We start from the raw sequence: 21,224 nt of genomic DNA, 5'->3' as shown, positions 1-21,224 counted from the left end.
GATGAGTTCTTCTGTGTCATCATGTTCTATTAGTTCTACAGCTTCAGTTTCGGAACTTTCAGGCTTAGTAACACATACAGCTGTTCCCTCACCACAGTGCAACAGTGAAAAGGGACCCCTTTCAAACAGTGTCGCATTCCGAACGTTGTTTAAGTGAAATACACAGGTATTGCGGTATTTTAAAAATTCATATCATATCAAAAATAAACACCGGTATTCGGTATGAACCGGTATACCACCCAGCACTAAGCTATGCTGTGCAATTATAAAGCTGTTGATAAACATATGCTGTGCAGGTTGTGGGGTTGGTTGGCACAGAATTGAATGGCTATATGTGTAATTTTAAGAGAGAAGCAACAAAACAGACACAGCAAATATAAAAAATAATAATAAAAAATATAGATATATTGAAAAGATGGTCATTTAAGAAGACAGCATAAAGTTGCTGCCCAGCTTTTAAAACAGCCTTCAACGGTCAGTATAACTAGCCTATGATGCCTTAAAATGCTGCCAGTTACTGTACATTTTGGACAGCTACTGTACATGGACCCTAAGAACATTAACAGGGCTCAATACAAAACTTCATCTGAGATAAGGACAATGGCTATTGTTTCACCAAAGATGAATTATCTGCCTTTCTTTTAATTCCTCACTCTAACAGGGTCTGTCTGATCACAGGAACGATTGACAGCCAGCGCTCTCACTTCTGTTGGGTATTAGCAGATCAGATCAGTGAATCGAACCAGCTCATCCTCTTCCTATTGTGTGGTAGAGTCTGTGAGGCAGTGTCAGGCCAAGGTGACTTAATTGTGCTCTGCCTGGATCAATAAAACATGAATGTTTGTCAGCAGAACTGCCTGCCTCACCGCTCAGGCCTTGACGCAAGCAAAGCATGACAGCTGACGCCATTGATTACGATAAATCTGCCTCTGAGTGACAGGCTCACCACGAACGCCCACACTGACCGTTTAAACCAATCAGCGACTGAGCTGAATTTAAATGATGAAGCATCACTGTCTCTGTGTGTATTACTCTGATACATAGGGCATCTTGGATTCTATCCTCCTGCTGCAAACTAATTTGATCTCTCTTTAACAACAATAATTTTTTGTTAATACATTACTATATTATATTATATTATATTATTAAGTCAAATTTATTTGTATAGTGCTTTTCACAAAACACATATAATATCTTAATAACATATAATTCTTAATAATGCCTTACAGCCACATTTAGCAGATTAGAGCTTGGCGATAATTTATTTTACATTTTGCAATGATACAAGCAATCAAGCAGTTGAGATATGCTGAACAGTACGTATGGTCTTATCTATACCTATATATTGTCTTATTTTATCTATTTATCTATTGATAAAGTTAGATGTACTTATATATCCAACTTTATATAAAGAGCTGGGCGGCATTTTGTGATGAAATAAAAAAGTCAGGCAGTTAACATTTGCTATATCACTTTATGTGAATGTGCTGAATGTGGGTAAAGTTTAATGTAATACATATCTCACTTTATATATAGAGCTATGCAATAATCCAGTTTACATTTTGTGACGATATAAACCTTGTATTATTATACAAACTACATTTATCTTGTTTTAATGATGTTTTTATATTTTAACTGATTATGAAGATGGTTTCTTGCATTGTAGCTAATTTATTAGTTAATTTTACTTCTACAAACACACTATTTGGTCTTGGATGGTACAAGACACTCTGTAACAAATTAGTCTCACATGTCAAGTGAAAGAGATGCTCAGATATGTATGATATTAACTATAAAACACCAAATTATTTAATCAGAGCAAGAAAAAAAGGTGTTTGTTCACACAATAATGTGACAATGAATTCAAACAGCATCTTGCCAAAAGTGTTGACATATGCATATCAAGTCAATCAGTGAATGATATCAAACAGACATCAAATACGCATTAGTACGCAATCACAAATAAGCATCATCATCATCAAACCTGCTCAGATACAAAGCAAAAAGTCTCTGAGGCTTTTGAATTGGCTTTAGATGATGACATTACATGCCCTTTGCAATCAGCAGAGGAGAATGGAAGGCATTTCTGTTGATTTGGATCCAAATGATGAAGAAATGACCCAGTGTGCTGGCAGCCCATGATTACAGAAGGGTCTCGCCTTTTGAGTGTAATTACAGCAGCCATCAAACATTGAAGAAAAAGAAAAGAAGGGTTGGGGAACATGATGGATATAAAGCAGCACAGAAAAAAAACAGGCAATAGACAAAACAGAGAGAAGGTGTAAGCAGAAAAAGCACAAAAGGAAGAGAGAAGGGTGCAAAGATGTAAAGGTGTGAAGGAATAAAAAGAGACTTATATTCCCATCACGTACCTGGTCTCTAAGATCTGCTGCCGCATGGTCTTGACATACTCAAAGCTGTCAAAACTGCAGATGTCATAAACCAGGATATAGACATGAGCGCTCCGAATGCCTCGACAGCAAACATCTGACCATTCCTGCACAGACACAGAGCAACACAAGATCCTGATCATGAGAAACAAATACAAAGTTCAGTTAACCTTAGTCTACTGTATCATATTTCATACACAAATGTCTAAGTCCTCTATCAACATGATCAAAGCTTTGCTGAAAAAAAAAACTATTGTACACAATGTACTACATGCCTTCTGCCGTCTGATTGATAATGTATATATTTTTAAAGACCTTTTAGTATAATTGTAAAAACTGGTAATATTTCAAGATGAACACTTACTGGACTAAATCATCTGAAGCTACTTGATATTCCATCTATCCATACATACTGTACACACCAACACAGTGCACACACACACATACACACACACACACACACACACACACACATATATATATATATATATATATATATATAGCATTATATGTTTTAATAAAAACTACAGAGCTTTGACAATAAAGCATTTAAATATCATCTTACTAAGACATATTATTGACAACTGATATTTATATGTATTTTATATAAGCAGTTTGCTATAATGTTCTGTTTACTAAATGCACTAAATGTCTCATTGTTTTACATTACAAGCTATCAGAATGTCATATAGATATCAGCAACTGCACTAAATTGCGTATTTCTGCTCAGTTTGGGCCTCTGAATAAAACTGAGGGTTTTTTCCTCAAGTATGAGTTCCATATGCTCCTATATCATGCTATATGAGACATAAAAGCCTGATATATCAGATATGATACCCAACAACATAGTCAAATAAATTTTCTCTTAAAAATATGGTGTCTTAAGCTCAAATAAATGGTTCCATTAAAAAAAAAATAGAATAGGCTTTACAGGGTTAATACAAGCGTTCAGCTAATAACACTAAACATTCATAACATTATGAGATTCATATTACTCATGATCAGTTTATTCATTCAGAACCTCTGTACCTGATCTGATTAATATGTGCTAGTTTACAACTGATTTGGTTTGGGGAATAAGTTATAACTCGAGGAGATGGGAGTGTAAAACAGGTAATACATGCAAAAACAGGAAAGAGAATGAGCACCCTATTCTTCTTTGTGTATATCGCCCATGTGAAGACAGATAGAGGGCATGCTGGAGGCACATTCAGCAATTTGCAAACAAATTATATGTTTTAGTAGAAGGTGCTTTTGCAAATCATATCTGTTACTGTGGTTAAAATGGACATGATTTGAGGAGAAATGCTAGCTTTTGCAATTGAAGCAAGAGAAACAGTTGTCTAAATCTAGCTCTCTGACAGGAAACTCCAGTTGAGAATAAAATTATAAATGTAAAGTTATGAAAGAATCCTCTCTTCCCATTGTCACTAATTAAAGTACTTATTCATTATGACACCACCGAGAAAGAAAAATGAACTGAGACAAAAGGCTTCGCTGCTCAAGTGGCTCTTTTATCCTTTCAAGCTGTCTGAAATCACAGAATCATGTGCTCTCAAGCTACTGGTTCATTATAAACCATTCTTCAATACTAAAGCTCGCAGTGAGCATAAACTCAGAGAGCCCATATCAAAACACTGAAAACATTCTGCTTAATTGGCCCTTCAAAAAGCTCTTCCACCCTCTGACACGGTTTCTAGGTCTGAATATCTCATAGGACTTTTTGCATGATTTTGCATGAACCACGTTTTTGATTTTTTTGTAAAATGAACATTTTGGAAAATTGCATGGATATTATATATCATTAAATTAAGTGTTTCATTGCAATGCATGTTTATCTGCCTTAAAAAAATTTTAACGTTTACATGATATAAATATCCAAAACTGCATATCAAAATCAAGGCATACGTATATTATAGTCAACTAAAAATTAAGAAGTCTCATTTGATAGAGATCACAGTTCATAAAAAAAATGTGTGAGCAAAACTGTTTCTACAACATACTTTTTGTAGAGTGGATTTTATTGCCACTATTGTTATCTGAATCAATACATACTGTAAATGAATACGAACACATGTGACTTTCACACACTCACATTACAAAGCTTGTTGAATAAATATGTCAGCAACAGTTACCAAGGTAGGACAGGTTACAAACAATAAGGCAAGCTTAAGGGTCAAAAATAAAACAAAACTAAACATAACTATCAAAATTGTCTCTTCACCTAAAGTTCATTAAAAATAGACAAAAAATATGCAACTGTTGACACACACACACACACACACATTTGTGAAAAAAAGAGAAGGGGGGGTTTTTTATAAAAAAAATTCCCCTTGAAAATAAATCAGAAACCACAGTGAAGCTTTTGCAGCTGATACAGTAAAATTTTTTACAATAAATATGCTGATTTGATCTTGAGCTTTGAAGTATTAAGATAGATTAGATAGCTTCGATATTTAACCACTATTTATAATAATACTTGGTTACAATGACTTAGTAATAATTCTTAATTTCTGCCACAAATGCAAAATCAACCAGTAGTTATTAATATTTTGAATAGAATAACGAGGGACAAACCTGTACATATATATTCAATCGCGTTTACTCCCAAAAAATTTTATCTCAGTGCTTCACTACACAACATACAAACTTTTAGTCCAAAAGTGCACACATTTGGAGAAATATGTATTCACTTGTTTGCCTCATATTTCTTCAGATAGAATAGAAACGTAATTTCTTAATGACTCAAAGAAAGACGGTTCCCTGCAGATCTATCAATCAATATTGAGTGATCATAATTCCCACCTTACAGTGATGGTAAACTTCTGCGTTCTGTCTCATAATACATTTATGCAGCAGTTTATTATATACAATATCTGCATTAAGTTACAATAGATTGAGTTTTGAGCAAAAACATTGTATTAATCTCACACTGTCACTCTGAAACACATTAATTGCGAGCTCTGACATTCTGATAAGCCCTGCATGGATTGAAGCATGTGAACCAGGATCATGAATCTCTATTAAGCAGGAGCGCTACAGTTAAAGTCAGTTTCTGTTTTTAATGGTTTGTAATTGTCATGTTGCAGTGTTTTACTTGCCGATGTTTTAAAAAATATTTGTATTTTTGGTATTTTATATGCTCTGTTGGTGATTGGTGGAATAACATCACGTGGGAGGATATTTTTAAAGGGGTCATATGATGCTGCTAAAAAGAACATTATTTTGTGTATTTGGTGTAATGAAATGTGTTTATGCGGTTTAAGGTTCAAAAAACACATTATTTTCCACATACTGTACATTATTGTTTCTCCTCTATGCCCCGCCTTTCTGAAACGCGTTGATTTTTACAAAGCTCATCGGTCTGAAAAGCGAGGTGTGCTGTGATTGGCCAGCTATCCAGTGCGTTGTGATTGGCCGAATACCTCAAGCGTGTGACAGAAATGTTAGGCCCCTTACCATACTGTGATGCCATGTCCGGCCGGAGTGTCGAGACAAAAACATTAAAACCCATTATAAACGAGGCATTTGTTGCATCCAGTGGGGACATAATTACGGATTATAATGACTTATACTGTCTTTTCTACTCTACCAGGATCAGGAAACAGTCCTCCATAAAATGCGCTGGACACATCTGAATATTTGGGTTAAACTGTTCTGGAACAGTGTTGTAAATACAACTTAACCACTGATTTCTAGTCGGGTCCTCTTTTGGAAGGCCAAACAAAGTAGTTTCGCTTTCACAACGAAACAGCATCACACACCTTGGCCTAGAGTATGCGGAGGCCGGCTTGAGCGGGCGGGCTTGAGAACGGCGCGGCCGGCGGATTCGACGAAGGAGCGTCCAGAGGGCTTGCGGCAACCACATGTGACGACCCCGGGCTGGACTCCGCTTCGTCCACGGTGAAAGCCGATCCAAACTGATCACCTCCATGCCACGCTGAATTGAGGCAGTAATTAAAGCAAATGGAGCCCCTACCAAGTATTGAGTACATGTACAGTAAATGAACATACTTTCCAGAAGGCCAACAATTCACCAAAAATGTTTTTTTTATTGTCTTATGAAGTATTCTAATTTGTTGAGATAGTTAATTGGTGGGTTTTTGTTAAATGTGAGCCAAAATCATCACAATTAAAAGAACCAAAGACAAACTACTTCAGTCTGTGTGCATTGAATTTATCTAATACACGAGTTTCACAATTTGAGTTGAATTACTGAAATAAATTAACTTTTCCACGACATTCTAATTTATTGAGATGCACCTGTAGTACAGATTATTTGATTTTCAAAAAAATCTGATGTGAAATATTGGAGTTGATTTTTAGATCTGTAGACAATCTTTGAACACACGTTTTTTTTCTGATGTTTTCCCTAAAATGTACAGAGCCACACATATGACATACAGGGGAAATGCAAGTCCATGGCCATGATTTAACTTAATTAAAACAAAAGAACGAATTAGTCACTTTTTAGGCCAGAACAGGGTTTTTTTTTCTTTTTTTTTTCAGATTTCCGCAACTCTAGACACACAGGATCATTTTCTCAGGGTTTTTTCTCTTAGACTTCAACTGTGGAGATCTCATTAGTGATTCCCTTTCCCTATGGGTGGGTTCATTTGGGTACCTCAAATGTGATAAACTTTGTCCTGACACAGGGTCTTATGAGACTCTGTCCAGTGTTGTGATATGCTAGTTACTGTACCTGCAGAGAGCTGACAGGAAAGCTGCTGATGGCTGGATAATCTGTGATCTGAAGGTCATGCACATGACCATTGAGCACTGCGGCAGAAATATGCACCCGCCGTGTCTTACTGGACACCACCACCTCACTGTAGTCATTGTGAAGAAAGCGCTGCACAATGGCCGTCTTGCCCACCCCCTGAGCTCCCAACACCGCGATCCGGAACAGAGGGGGCATTGTCCTGTTTCCGCCTCGCCCCCGGTGGGCCGCCCCACCCTCCCTGCTCTCGCAAACAGCTGGCCAGTGCATTCAGAGTGGCACATGGGCAGCACATAGTCCTGACTGAAGCACAGAAAGCAGTGTTGGCCACAGCACAGTCCCATTCATAGGCCAGCAGCCTCTAAGAAAGAGAAAAGTGGAATAGAAGAGAGATGAAAATGCCAATCAAGAGCTAAAAGAGGATAAAGAAAAGAATCACTTTATATCAAGTCGTCACCTTTTTTATATAGTGCTTTAAATAGAGATTGTTTTAAAGCAGCTTTACAGTAATAAACTGGTAAATAACAGAAGCAGTTATACGAAACTCATCAAATACAAGACAAATTCTAGTTCTGCTGTAAACAGGTCTACAATAGTGTCAAGCATTATTCAACTCAAGTCAGTTCAGTGTGGGTTTAGTTCAGTTCAATAACTGTGAAAGGTTATAATAAAACAACGATATTAAAATAAAACTAAAATACAGTTCTGGCAAATCATTTAATTCCACCTGTGCACACATATTTGACAAAATGTGTACATTATAGTAATCTGAATAGCTATTGTTTATATATCATAGTCTTTTAATTTCATGGTATATCACAATGTTCCCATGATATACAGAACTCAAAGTAGGTTAGGATGATTTAAATGGAGCAAATATATTAATAGAAATCGCCACACATAGGCAAAGGACACAGGCAGCAGCACCTTTATGTGTGTGAGCTATTCTTACAGAGCTACTGCAGGGGGCAGGATGAATGATGCTAATTCAATAGTTTACTATGAACCTTCTCCGTTTCAATCTATAGCGTGATTAGACCAATAATAATAGACACAATTCTAATGTAACGTATTCTCTGCATCCTATAAAAAGACGCACGTGTCACGAACATGTTCATTTACTTACATATATAAGTGCTAAATGCCTTTCCAAATGCCCCACCCGTATTATATATATACATATCCAAAACGCAGGACAGTTTATCATTCCCATCAATCTTTTTAGATTCGCGCGTACAGCGGCAACGACTTCGGTGACTTACCTTATGCGCAGGTGAGAAGTTGCATTCTTCGCGAGGTTCGGGCTGCTGAACACCTGCGCGATCTTTCTCGTCGAGTTCTCACTCTCTGGTCGCATTCAGGTGCAGAAGTAACCCTCAATCTGTCCTGGAGGAATATCCTGCTCTTTCACGTCATGCAGACCTCGCGCACAGCACGCGCCGTTACAGACACAGACAGACAAATCAACGCTTGCGCGTAAAATCAGAGTGGTGGACCGCGCCGAGGCGGGTCAGCGTTACAGCCACAGGTTAACTGAATTTGAAAAAAGCTAAGAGCTCTGCTTTGTCTATGGCAAGCCTCGTTGACATTTATTCCTTAAAATAGATGTCTGCGTTACTAAATCTTTCACGTTGGTTATCTTTTATGTGTAAATTAAGTATGAGAAAAAAATGGATAAAACTACAAACGGAAAGATTAATGGCATAAGTTACAGTTATTATGTATTTGTCTTCAATTGGAACAAATTAGAAAAAAAAATCTATAGAGTAATCCATGGAAACATAATGGTTAAAGCCTGACTGACATCAGAAATGATATATTCCCTCACACACTGCCTAGCCAGATAAACCACTGCTGGTTTATCTGTGCCAGTCTGGATGATTAAAGGTCATTTTGTCTCCTAACTGCTGCTTGCTATAATTGCAGCATTAGCAGCATTATGTCTTTCATAAGATTTTAAAGATGCATATTATACTATGTGATTCTACAGGACTTTAATTGAAGCAGGATATAATAGTGATAGACTATAAAATGACTGATAAATTCCATTTAACTGGCCTATAAGTTATGAATAATGAGGACATGTTAAAGCCAACTGGTTATGATGAGTAATCATGTTTGCAACATACATCTAATTCATGTAATTATTAATAAATGTAATTATAATGAACATCATCAATTCATGAATTACAATAATTCTTACATTTGAGCATCGACATTTCACTGGAGGCCTTCTGAAGGGCCAATTCTGTGGGGGTCATCTTACTTTTTATTGTTGTTTTGACCCAGCGGTTGGGTCAAAACAACCCAATAGCTGGGTTTGTCCCTTTTTAACCCAGCGCTGGGTTATATTTAACCCAGCATTTTTTAGAGTGTATCCTTAGGGTCTTAATTTAACTTTTAACTCAAAGTAAAAACAATATTTTACTTTACTGCACAAATCTAAATGCAGCTAAATCCACCATTACATGTAGCATAAAAAAAAGTTTAATACAATTTATAAACTCAGCAAAAAAGAAATGTCCCTTTTTCAGGATACTGTATTTAAAAAATAATCTTGTAAAATCCAAATAAAATCCGAATAAATCTTTATTGGAAAGGGTGGAACAGTCACAGTTATAATAATTAAGGCCATTAAATATTATTCATAAAACTTTTCAGAAGGAATTTTTGATGTTCAGATAAAAAGTCTAAATTAATAACATTAACAATAGATGACATTTAGTGACATCTATCAAGCCAGAAATTAATGTGTGTGTGTGTGGTGTACTTGTATTTTACCGGTGTTAAACTACTAGTAAAGAATAAATGTTCAGGCGGCTTGCCATAGTTGTCAGCAGCATTATTCGTCTCCTTGCGTGAACACGCTGCGCGTCAGGAACGGTAAATACTGGGGAGTAAATACCAGCACGTGGAGCTACCACTTATTATCTTAAAATCGATGGATACCCGTTTCACAGAAATGATCATCCCCCCTCTCAACGGCTTCTGTTTATGTGAGTGACTCTGTCATGATTGCCCATTGTCATTACTATCTGAAAATGAAAACACTCTGTATCAACAGTCTCTGAGTACCGCGGCTGTCTCTTAGCAACCTAATCTTTTCTTCTGTTGCTAAGTAACCACGTGGCTGTTACCTGTTCGCTTCAGGTCACTCATACAATCAGTGGCTGTATGTATCCAGGTGCGACAGGACTTCAGCTCAGAGCTGTTTAAAGTGAGCAGGGTTATTATGGCTAATAATTAATCCCATTTATTCAGTTAATGACTTCCATTATCTGATGTCATTTCCCCTTTTAGAATAAATACTTTCCAAACACCTCAAAAGAAATAACTTTTCTTGCATTTGTACAAGCCATGAAAAAAACTTTAAATACAGGTTGCAATTACATTTAGTTAGGTTTTAAAAAGAACAGAACTCCGATTTGACTGAAGCCACAACAGACACACAATACCTTAATACTGAGCAAGTTATATAGACACAGGTGTTTTATTTCTGAACGAATCAGTGTCTCTGAATGAATTGCTTGAGAGATTTTCAATGACTTACTCATAAGGACAGTCCCAGCCTCCAAATATGCCGATTTCTCTACTGTATATGCAAAAAGTGATAATCATTTAAGTGGTAAAATGAGAAGTTCAACTTCACAGTAGCCTACTCAGTAGGTGAAAAATATCAAGATAAGCTACTACTTCTGCTGAAATTCTGAAACACACTAAACGATCCCATGAGGCCACGAGCAGCATGACAATGCCAACATGGCCAATTTAGTGTTTACACTACATGATTATGGTTTCTGGTTTCTCTGTTTGAGTGAAATATTCAGTGATTCACTCGTAAGTTAAATTTGTTGGCAACTTTAGGTGTAACGATATAATATACAGAAAAAAGTCACTAAAAAATGCTGGATTGTTTCAACCCAACTTTGGGTCAAATATGGAATAACTACTAACTAACTAATTTTCAATTAAATTTTTAACCCAAAAGTTGGGTTAGTCCACATTTGACCCAGCAACCCAGCATTTTTTTTTTTAGAGTGAAATAAAAAATAAAATAAAATAAATAAATACATACAGTACATACATACATAAAAACAACAAGTGTTTCTCAGTCTTTTTGACTCTAAGGCTCTGAATGGTCCAAGACAATATTCAAAGGCACCACTTAAGTTTTCACTTACAATGAGCAAATTCATATTTATTACAGACATTTCCATTACTTTTTCAGTAATATTTATTTTGGTATTTATTGTGATTGTAAATCAGTTTTAAAATTCCAGTTTTGTTCATGACTATATGGAACCCTGCTTCTTGAATAAAAATGACAGTTACGGAGGGAAACAAATGAAAATAAGAATGATAACGGTTTATAGTTAGATTTGGTCTCTGTGTGTGTGTTTAAGCTTTTTTTTCTTTCTTTCATATTTTAAATAATTTTAGGCCATTTTGTGGTGCCCTTGGAAGTTTATATATGTTTATATTTATATATATAAAACGACTGTTGTTATATAGTAATATTATAACAATATTGTAATTATTATAGAATTATATTATATATATATATATATATATATACTGTATATATATACACGCACACACACACACTACTGTTGTTTATATCATAGTAATTGTATAATTATATAATTGTTATATTATTACAATAATTATGAATATTATCTGCATAATTTGAGAAAAAAAAAGTGAACTGAGAAATCCGCATGAATTACATAATGACAAACATAATGAGGGTGAATGTTTGGGATGTCAACACTGCTGACTTTATTTTACGTTACTATCCGTAAAATAAATCTGGAGAAATCTGATCAGACATTGTTGAATTTATGTCAGATGTGAGACGTCACATTTCAGTATTGAGATGCACTGTGATCACATTGGCAATATAAATGGTAATCATTAAAACTCATATTTGCGCACATAAGGGATACTGTATTAACATTTCACCTTCTTAAACAAGTGTTCTACTGGCAGATGTTTATTGGACGCTGCTTACATGCAGGTTCACAGGCACATTAGCAACTATGGCAACAAAAAAAGTTCACATTTAGTCACCAGCACCACCATGAAGACTAGTTAAGTTTCAGGGAAAAACAAACTCTACCCAACAGTCCAAAAGTGATCCATCCTTGTATCGCTGAGTCTATGTTGATGAATTTTTTTTATTGCATCTCTATGTTAGTGTATTAGTCTTAAACCAAAGCTGAGTGAGGTTGTATACTAACGTTGAACAGATATTTCTAACACTCCACGGAGACCAAAAACTACCTCACAAAACCTACTCACTTTCACAAGCACAATATATCACATATGGATGGATTCAGCCTGGGAATGAATATCAGATGACCCACTTATACATAATTGATAGAAAACATGTTTTCTTTGTATCACATTAAGTTGATTCATAGCAGTTCAAACAATATTAGACAATGATGGAGTGGTTAAGATGAATAAGGTATACAAAACATTACAAGGAATGTGGGATTTATGTGTTGGTCAAAGCATGCAAGGCTAATATCAGATAGCTGGGACGTTGTACAATTGCATGAAGCAACATTGCAGCATACTGGAGAATGAAACGACAGCAATAATGCCAAAATGCATGATGGAAATCAAAAATGGTAACTATTTTAGGTAACTATAATCATTTTAAGTGGTTACCAGTAAAACAGGATAACTTTTAAAAGTTCATCCACATCAAGTATCTGTATGCCAGACACCTGCTGTGTTACATTCCCCCGATGCTATTTTTAGATTCTTTTTAAGATTTGCATATGACCAATACAGGGCATGTGAAGGTGAAGTACTGACCAAGCATTCAAACAATTAAAAAATATATATAATCACACTGGAGCTGTGTTCCACAATTCCCTTCAACACTTTATCAACAACATCAAGACATTTGGCTAGAACAGAACATGTACGATTCTTACATATTGGGCACATTGAGTAAACTGGTACCTACAGATGGATTTAAAACCATGGCAGAAAACATGGAGAGCTGGATCCTGGAGACATATATGTGGAGGTGGAAAGGGACGATAGAGATGTTCAATTCTTCAGAATGGCATCGTACATCTGGTACACATACTGAGACACCTCTGGAGCCCTGCATTTCAGAGAGAGCTGAAAGAGAAAGAAAAGGAATGAGTAACTTAATTAAATGTGGAGTAGTGTAACAAAAATGTGCAACAAAGTGCACAAAAAAACCTGTCCTTATAAAACATTGACATTAATTCATATTACAAATAAAATGCAGAAACAATTAAATAGTCACAAATGTTCATTCTCTATTTTTAATGTTGTCTGGGTCATATTTTCTTTTACTTTGCATAGTTTTATTAGAGTTGACCAGGTTTCTACCAAATGACTTAAAGGGGTCATATGATGCTTTTTTAAAGATCATTATTTTGTGTATTTGGTGTAACAGAATATGTTGACATGCTTTAATGTTCAAAAAACACATTATTTTTCAAATACTGTACATTATTGTAGGTCCTATATGCCCCGCCTCTCTCAAACGCTTTGTTTTCTACAAAGTCCCTCCTTCTGACAAGCGCAGTCTGCTCTGATTGGCCAGCTGACCCAGTGCATTGTGACTGGCCGAACACCGCAAGCACTCGTCGGAAATGTAACGCCCCTTACCATAATCGCGAGCTTCATTTTTCAAAATAAATGTAAAGACAGTAAATAATGTCATTAGTTTTACCATCAGTTCAAGCCCGAAAGGCTTGTCGTGTGATGATGAAGCTGGTATGTGTTTGCAGTACACAAGCCACTATTTCCACATGGTGATGTAGATATGTGGGGGCGTGTTAGAATGAGCCGTTTTAGGGGGGCGTGGCAGAGTCTTAACTTTGATAAAGAATATCTCTTTGGTTTTGAGACTTTAGTCTTTGCAACTTCAGGGATCTTATCTATGCACAATCAGCTTGTAACACTCCAAAGAGAAAGGAAAACTTGAAATCGCATCATATGACCCCTTTAAAATTGCACCATAATATTTTGAGTTTGATTGGATACACAGCCTGTGACGCCAACAACAAAAGATATTGGAAGCATTATCTCTTCTTTTTTGCAGCCATAACTACATGTGATTATATGGTTAATCCATTGATTTTCAGTATGGAACTGCAAGGACTGAAAACAATATTGAGATTGTTCATAATCCATAATAGCAAAAATAGTAGTATCCAAACATGTGTAAGCCCACAATATATACTGTACCACTAGTGGTAATGTTGTAGTCAAGACCACCTAAACCAAGACCGAGTGTATTGAGACCAAGACAAGACCAAACCACAACTCCACAAATTAATCTGAAACATCCACATTTACTGCCTGAAAAATGTATTGTATTTAATTACTAAATACAATTAGAATAATAAGACACTGTATTGAGCTGTTACCAATCAAATGAAATCACTAACAACAAAATTCATCTTTGCACTGCAGAGGTGGCACAGAAGTTGCAGCTGAATTGGTACAATTACAACTGCATAAATATTGTTGAGATCAATGTTTTAAAAGTAAATTTTTGCATATACAATTATGTTGGAAAAATATGCTGATACTTTTAAATGACACTAAAACTGCCAGTAGGCTAGATGACGGCAAATCACTTAATGAGTGAGTCATGGAATCATTTATTCAGCTGATTCATTCAAACCCGCCGATTCATTCAGTAACGAAATACTGCTGTGTTTTGCTCGGAAACGTTCTGCTATAGATTTGTTTGGAACTATTTTCGTTGTGAAATAGCAAAAACTTTTTACATTTTTTTTTACAATTTGTGTCTAAAATGTAATTCACTTAACTTCTTGTTTGTAGAATGATTGTATAAAATCAATATCACGCTTGCAATTGTGCTTATATTCATGAAAACAGCTCTCTTGCTCTTGTGATATTGCTTAATTATATATATTATTTTATAAGTACAAGGTCTCGTACAAGTACTTTTTTGCAATCGTATCTTGAATTATTTTGGCATTTGTATTAATTTTGCCAACATTTTTTAGACAATTCCCCACTAAATTCTGACCTGGCACAACAGTATCAAAAGAAATCAAATTAGAAATAAGTTCTTGATTGCATTTGAGGCAGGAAGTTTTACATCATCACATTAATGATGTTAACAAATAAATCAGACAATGCACCGGCAATTTAGTGATATCATCACGGTCGTGGTCTTGATCAGTCTTGAAATAAAATCCCCAGTCCTCTTAGTCTGAGACCGAGACAAGAACGAGTCCAAATGCAGTGGAGACGGAGAGAAGACCAAGACCTTCAAAAAAAGATCTTAAGACCTGAGACATTTTACCTGAGAAATTAGAATTGCAGAATTTGCCCCTTTTACCTTAATGACAGCAGAATGAACTCCACAAGTTTTTGTCAAGGCTGATAATCATTTAAGAGGATCCAAAAAACACATTGAGCTTCAGTGGAAACAAAAACGTCTGCCTGTCTGCAAAGAGCCACTTGATCAATGTCAGTAATTCACTTATTTGATTAGTGATCCAGAAACAGTGTAGACTATTTTTTTTTCCCAACATTTTTTGGTTTATATATTTCAAAAACCCTAAAATGTTATTTCCAGGTTTAAATTAGATTCTGAAAGTGAGTCACAGACTTTTGGACTCCACTGTATTTCTTTCTTTCTCTGTTTTTAGTTAACGAAACAAAACATCCTCCAAGAGGAGATCTACCTATATACATATAGATCAGCTCAGCTCAGCTCTTGCTGTCAATGAACGCTTCCCTTTAAATGTCACTATATTCACACTGACCGAAGATAAATCCAAGTGATGTTTTCTCCAATTGATTGCACCGAGTAATTCTCGGACCACCAGGAACATAATCCCACATACAGCAGGGCTTGTATTGGTTACCTCTACTTGAGGAATGTGTTTCCAGAGGCCTCGGCTCTTGGCAGACAACAGCACTCCATCACCGGCTGTTAGGTTAAACCGCGCTGGCTCGATGGAGTCCAGTTATCATCTGTTCAGATCGGAGCCAGCTGCTGCCAGAATACTGAGAGCCGAAGTCTCATTAAAAATCAATTGTCTGGGATCAGGTAGGGTTTCTGATCGCACTGAGCCGACTTGGCCTCAGGGGGCCACAGCCAATCAAGCTCAGCAGAGGTGGCTGAGCAGATGCCTTCTGAATAATCAAGAGAGTTCTATTGTTAATCAACAGATTAATCTATTTAGCAGTCTCTTAATTTGGCCACCAACTTCCCAACAGAAAATTTGTACAGTCCATGGCTGCTGAAACTGAAGCCAGATGTCTTGCTGGCCAGTCAGTTGAGATTGCTTTTTCTATGTTTTTGTCCTAAGGACTACAATGCTTAATTCTCACTGGAAATGGAATCATAAGTTGAAAAAATTACATTCATGATTTTTTTCCAACTCTTCCATCAGATGCCATTCTTATTATTTCTACCAACTGCCAACCACACACACAGGATTGTGGGAAATCTGAAGCAGTGAACAATGCATCTATGCTGCCTTCAGAAAAACAATACTATAGAAACACTGAATCTGGATGTGTCCTGGATGACGCCTGTGTTCCTGCACTAATTATAAAACGCAACACTGCTCATGAGTCTGTAGCGTGAAACAAAGCCGACTCGGAGTTGGTTCTTTTTAGTGAATCAATGCAATCGCTGTATATATGATTCCCAAATGAATGACTCTTAAGAGCCGGTTCTTTTTAGTGAATCAAAAACAACCAGTGTAACTACTGTAGTCTGATTCTCAAATGAATGACTCTTGTGAGACGGTGAATCAAAATCAAAAGTGAATAAAAAAAACAAAGAATGACTTTGAATGACTAATGATTCGATTCTAATTAGTGAATCAAATCCATACAGCTTTTGTACTTGGTTATATATATATATATATATATTTATATAGACGAATTTATATATTTATATATGTAGACGAAGACGGGTTTTCAAGCATCATAATACAAGTTTTATACAGCTTTAAAATTTATTTTCTTTTTCCATACTGCAAAAATAATGACTATCATACATTTTTACTATGACTACCAGAATTTTTTTTTTAAATGTTATTCAGTGCAGCAATAGTTTATATACCAAAACATCTTGTCAGGCATATTTTAAAAAATAATTATTAGATGACATTAAAAGACTATTTAAGCATGACTACGCAGCCCCCAATTGCCGTTTTTAATCTTTACCAATCTTTGCCACTATCCTTCAAACCAACAAAAAACTTTTCATCATTTGAAATATAATAACATTTTGTATGATCACTTATTTTATATATTTTAAAAAGTAAAGGCCAGAATAAAGTATGCAGTTTCATTTTTATATAAATGTATCTGCTACGCTGAATGACAATGGAATATTATTTCACCCATATTTTGACATTTTATTTTCACAATAGTTATTTGAAACTTTACTTGCATTTAATATGTTTTCTATGTAAATAAAATCACACTTGTAAATTTTATTTGACGTGGACACCAAAATGGGACGTCTCATCTTTGACTCATATACAGTAAACATTTTGTCAGTAGTATTTTATTTTTAATTGTATATATTTATTATTATTTTTATTTATATTTAAAATATAATAATATTAATATTAATTAATGGTACATGTTTTCACATTTTTATGTTTAATATTTTTGTTTAAAATATAAGGCCAATTACTGAACTGCATTTATATTTTTATATATATTTTAATATAATAAAATATTTATTCCTTAAAAGTACTAGAAGTAGTAATGGAACCGTTAAGGACCAGAATCAAATCCAGAACCTTTCCATCCCTTCACTACCTGCACAGGCAGCACTTTTCAGGTTTCAGACACTGGCCATCTGCTGTGTACACACTCTCTCTTGCACAAACACACATTTACACTTCACTGCATGCTTAGCAGCGAGTTGTGAAGATCTGAAGAGGGATTTTCTGTCTAGCTTGTCATAAAGCCAGTTTTATCCAAGTGCTCTGTGTTAGATGAACGAGCATTAAAACGGTTGAATATGATGATGCTGTAATTTGTCTCACCCTCACTCATATGATTATAACAAACCACTGTCAAATGTACAGCCGGAGCTTATCAATCTCCAGTGTCATGCTGTTGCCAAGGAAAGGTTCACTGCAGGTGCTCAACCTGTGTTCTGTGCCTCACTGAGCAAAAGAGACTTCAATTCACCAGGCAGAGCATTGAGCAGAACACTGATGTTTGGCTCCACATGAATTATAAAACATGTAAGTACAGACCTCGAACAGATGATGAGCACTCATTTCCATACTCTGCATCTCAATTTCAAATGCAACAAGATTTGATACCCGATGAGAGGTCTGTGAAGCACCACTGACACTGAGAGTCGCTGCTGCTCATAGGCTGATATGAATTATATAATAATATGACGTTTATCAAAAGCAGCGGACAGATCCAGCAAAATAAGTATAGAAGATTTGGATTGGATTTTTATACGTACTCGCACTTAAAGGGACTTAAAGAGATGCACCTAAAAATAAAAATATTCAACAATGTAATTTAAAACCTGTTTAAGTTTTTCTTTTTTGTGTGAAACACAAAAGGATATATTTAGCTGAATGTCCAAGCAGCTTTTTTCCCCCACACAATGAAAGTGGATGGAGGACAGGGACAGCAGTCATTGTCATTCATATTCATTAAATAAGAAAAGTGCAGCTTGGACATTCTATTAAATATCTTTTTTTTGTGTGTGTTTAACACAAGGAAGTTTGAAACTACAACAAGGTAAATAAATAATGTTCAAAAAAATTATAAAAACCTAAAATGTCTAAGTGTTCATAGATAGATAGATGTGCAAAGTTAGTAGAGGTATATCCCAACAGACTCGAGGCAGATTAGATTTTTTTATTAGATAGATTAGATAGTTTTTTTCTGACATGTTGGTGTTATATCTTTCACTTGGATGTTGTTGCACTGAGCGGGTATAGAAAAGAATCACCGGCTCATGTGTCAGCAGCATCATCACACGCATGCGTAATGGTACTCTCGTGAAAGCGCGTTGAAGACTGACATGGAAGAGAAGAAATTGTTGAATAAAGTTGTAATTTTTTTATTTTCTTTGCAGACAAAAAGTATTCTCGTAGCTTCATAACATTACGGTTGAAACACTGATGTCTCATGGACTATATTAACGATGTATTTACTACCTTTCTGTGCCTTGAACATGGTAGTTGCGTTGCCGTCTATGGAGGGTCAGAAAGTAATGACAGAATTTTCATTTTTGGGTGAACTATCCTTTAATGCATTAACTAATGTTAACAAATAAAACCCTATTGTTAGGTGTTACCTTATTATTAATATTAACATCATCATCATCATCTGTAAGCAGTTGTAGCACTCCACTACTTAATCGTTCACAGTGTCAAAGAAAAATTAAATTACATTATACCCAAGCTATGAGTCTGTGGTCACCAATAGTTAAATGTAAGAGAAAAGACTGGGATACCACAGAATAATGCAGAGACAATAAATAATTTCTAATGGGCTGTTCTTATTGGATGCACACAACTAGTATTGTCTGAATCACAAGTCAATGACTCTTACGAGCTGGTTCTTTTAAAGAATCACTCAAAGGTCTTTGGATCAGTTGAACAAATTACTCCCTGAATCTGTCATAGCAGTAAGTGAATAAACAGCTGATTCACTTATAGACCGTATGTTTTCTCAGAGGCTGTCACACTCTAAAATAAACAAAAGCGAATAATAAATGTAGTTCTTTAAACTTGTTGACTCAATACAAAACCACAGAGGAGAGTGCTGCCTCTTATTGAGATTCTGCTTATGTAATGGCACATATGCATGTCACTGTTTGTGAAGATAATTCAGGAATGTTAAATAGCACTGACACAAATTAATAATTATTTGATACGACAGAATCAAAGGACACTGGGGCTCCATGAGCTTTAAAAATTTGGATCAATACTCTTACCTGTCATGAGACAAGCCTTTTCTGAGTGCTTCACACTGCTCTTGAACTTCCTCTTAATTTAATGCATTAGGCAAGCAAGTCAAGCAGAAAGCACTGCTTTCAAGGTCATACATTTATCATGCTTTAAAAGCCTGATCTTCAGAGCACTGAATTATATAATAATGTGCTGAAACCTTGGAGTGGATTGGTGTACAAAAAAAGAAGAGATAAAAATAAACCAGGTTTTATGTTCATATATTATTCCCTCAAACTAAGGGATGAAGGATGTCCTTGAACATGTTCTGGACCATGTCAAAAGCATTTTGTTTGTCAAGGGACACGATTTATTTTGCTCTTTGTGTCAAATTGGCATGCATTCCTCGAGTCAAACTTTGTTTGAATGCACAATTGGTGAATCTTTGCGCTGTGAGTGATTACCGTGTAATTGGGATTGCCAGGTTGTATGCGGAGTTCGGCGAGGATCCAGATCCCATTGGTAAGTTTGAGCGACTGATACAGCATGTCCTGGCCTTCTACGTTCCTCTTGGCGATGGTGTAGATGTTGGTGTTCTGCAGTTTGCCTGACACTGTATCTGCCAATACCACAGACACATGGTTACCCAACAAGATTTTCACAGAAGTCTCTCACTAGACTACAGTTATCAGAAGAAAAGCTACAATTCAGCCATTAAAAAAAAAAACAAAACATGGAATGGTCTAATGAGCATTTGTTATAAGTATTTCCTATGAAACAGTAAGGGTACATGGCAATAACCTGTTTGTACCATGGATTAATGCATTGAATACACTTGTAATAGATACATTTCTGTCAGTTTCTTCACAATCAGCTCACGGTTGGCAAAGAGCATAAGCACAGTATGCAAATTACTAGCAAAGTATGAGCATTAGCACAACTGAAGGCACACAATGAACAGAAATTTGATACTTGCAAATAACAAACCTTGGCCGCTTTGAATGGCAAGGACCGCCCAAGAGGCCATATGACTGACAGATAAAGCAACCAATCACGTTTCGTTTTGTGCCGCTTCATGTTTAGGGGCGTGGAAATGTCCCCACAATAACAGCCCGGTGTGTAAAACACTTGGACGTATTTTAAAGATTCTATGCCGCGAACTTTAAATATTTCACATACTTT

At 35.8% G+C, this 21,224-nt stretch overlaps 2 protein-coding genes across 2 annotated transcripts in view; both read right to left on the bottom strand.

Annotated features, from left to right (window-relative positions):
- Nucleotides 1-8,546, bottom strand: part of LOC107710719 (ras-like protein family member 10B) — a 15,483-nt gene extending 6,937 nt beyond the window's left edge. The window contains exons 1-3 of the mRNA XM_016515553.1: nucleotides 8,373-8,546; nucleotides 7,093-7,471; nucleotides 2,373-2,497 (exon numbers count right to left, since the gene is read on the bottom strand). Of these exons, the coding sequence (XP_016371039.1) occupies nucleotides 2,373-2,497; nucleotides 7,093-7,380 (413 nt within the window). The 5' untranslated portion in view covers nucleotides 7,381-7,471; nucleotides 8,373-8,546. The remainder of the gene's footprint in view (nucleotides 1-2,372; nucleotides 2,498-7,092; nucleotides 7,472-8,372) is intronic.
- Nucleotides 8,547-12,087: 3,541 nt separating this feature from the next.
- The window catches only part of LOC107710711 (AP-1 complex subunit beta-1-like), a 33,975-nt gene continuing 24,838 nt past the window's right edge, over nucleotides 12,088-21,224 (bottom strand). Inside the window, exons 18-19 of the mRNA XM_016515545.1 lie at nucleotides 20,507-20,661; nucleotides 12,088-13,251 (exon numbers count right to left, since the gene is read on the bottom strand). Of these exons, the coding sequence (XP_016371031.1) occupies nucleotides 13,177-13,251; nucleotides 20,507-20,661 (230 nt within the window). The 3' untranslated portion in view covers nucleotides 12,088-13,176. The remainder of the gene's footprint in view (nucleotides 13,252-20,506; nucleotides 20,662-21,224) is intronic.

This window comes from Sinocyclocheilus rhinocerous, unplaced genomic scaffold (genome assembly GCF_001515625.1).
Source record: "Sinocyclocheilus rhinocerous isolate Xijiao unplaced genomic scaffold, SAMN03320098_v1.1 scaffold597, whole genome shotgun sequence".
NCBI classification, from domain to species: Eukaryota; Metazoa; Chordata; class Actinopteri; order Cypriniformes; family Cyprinidae; genus Sinocyclocheilus; species Sinocyclocheilus rhinocerous.
This window is presented reverse-complemented; position numbering and strand designations above follow the sequence as displayed.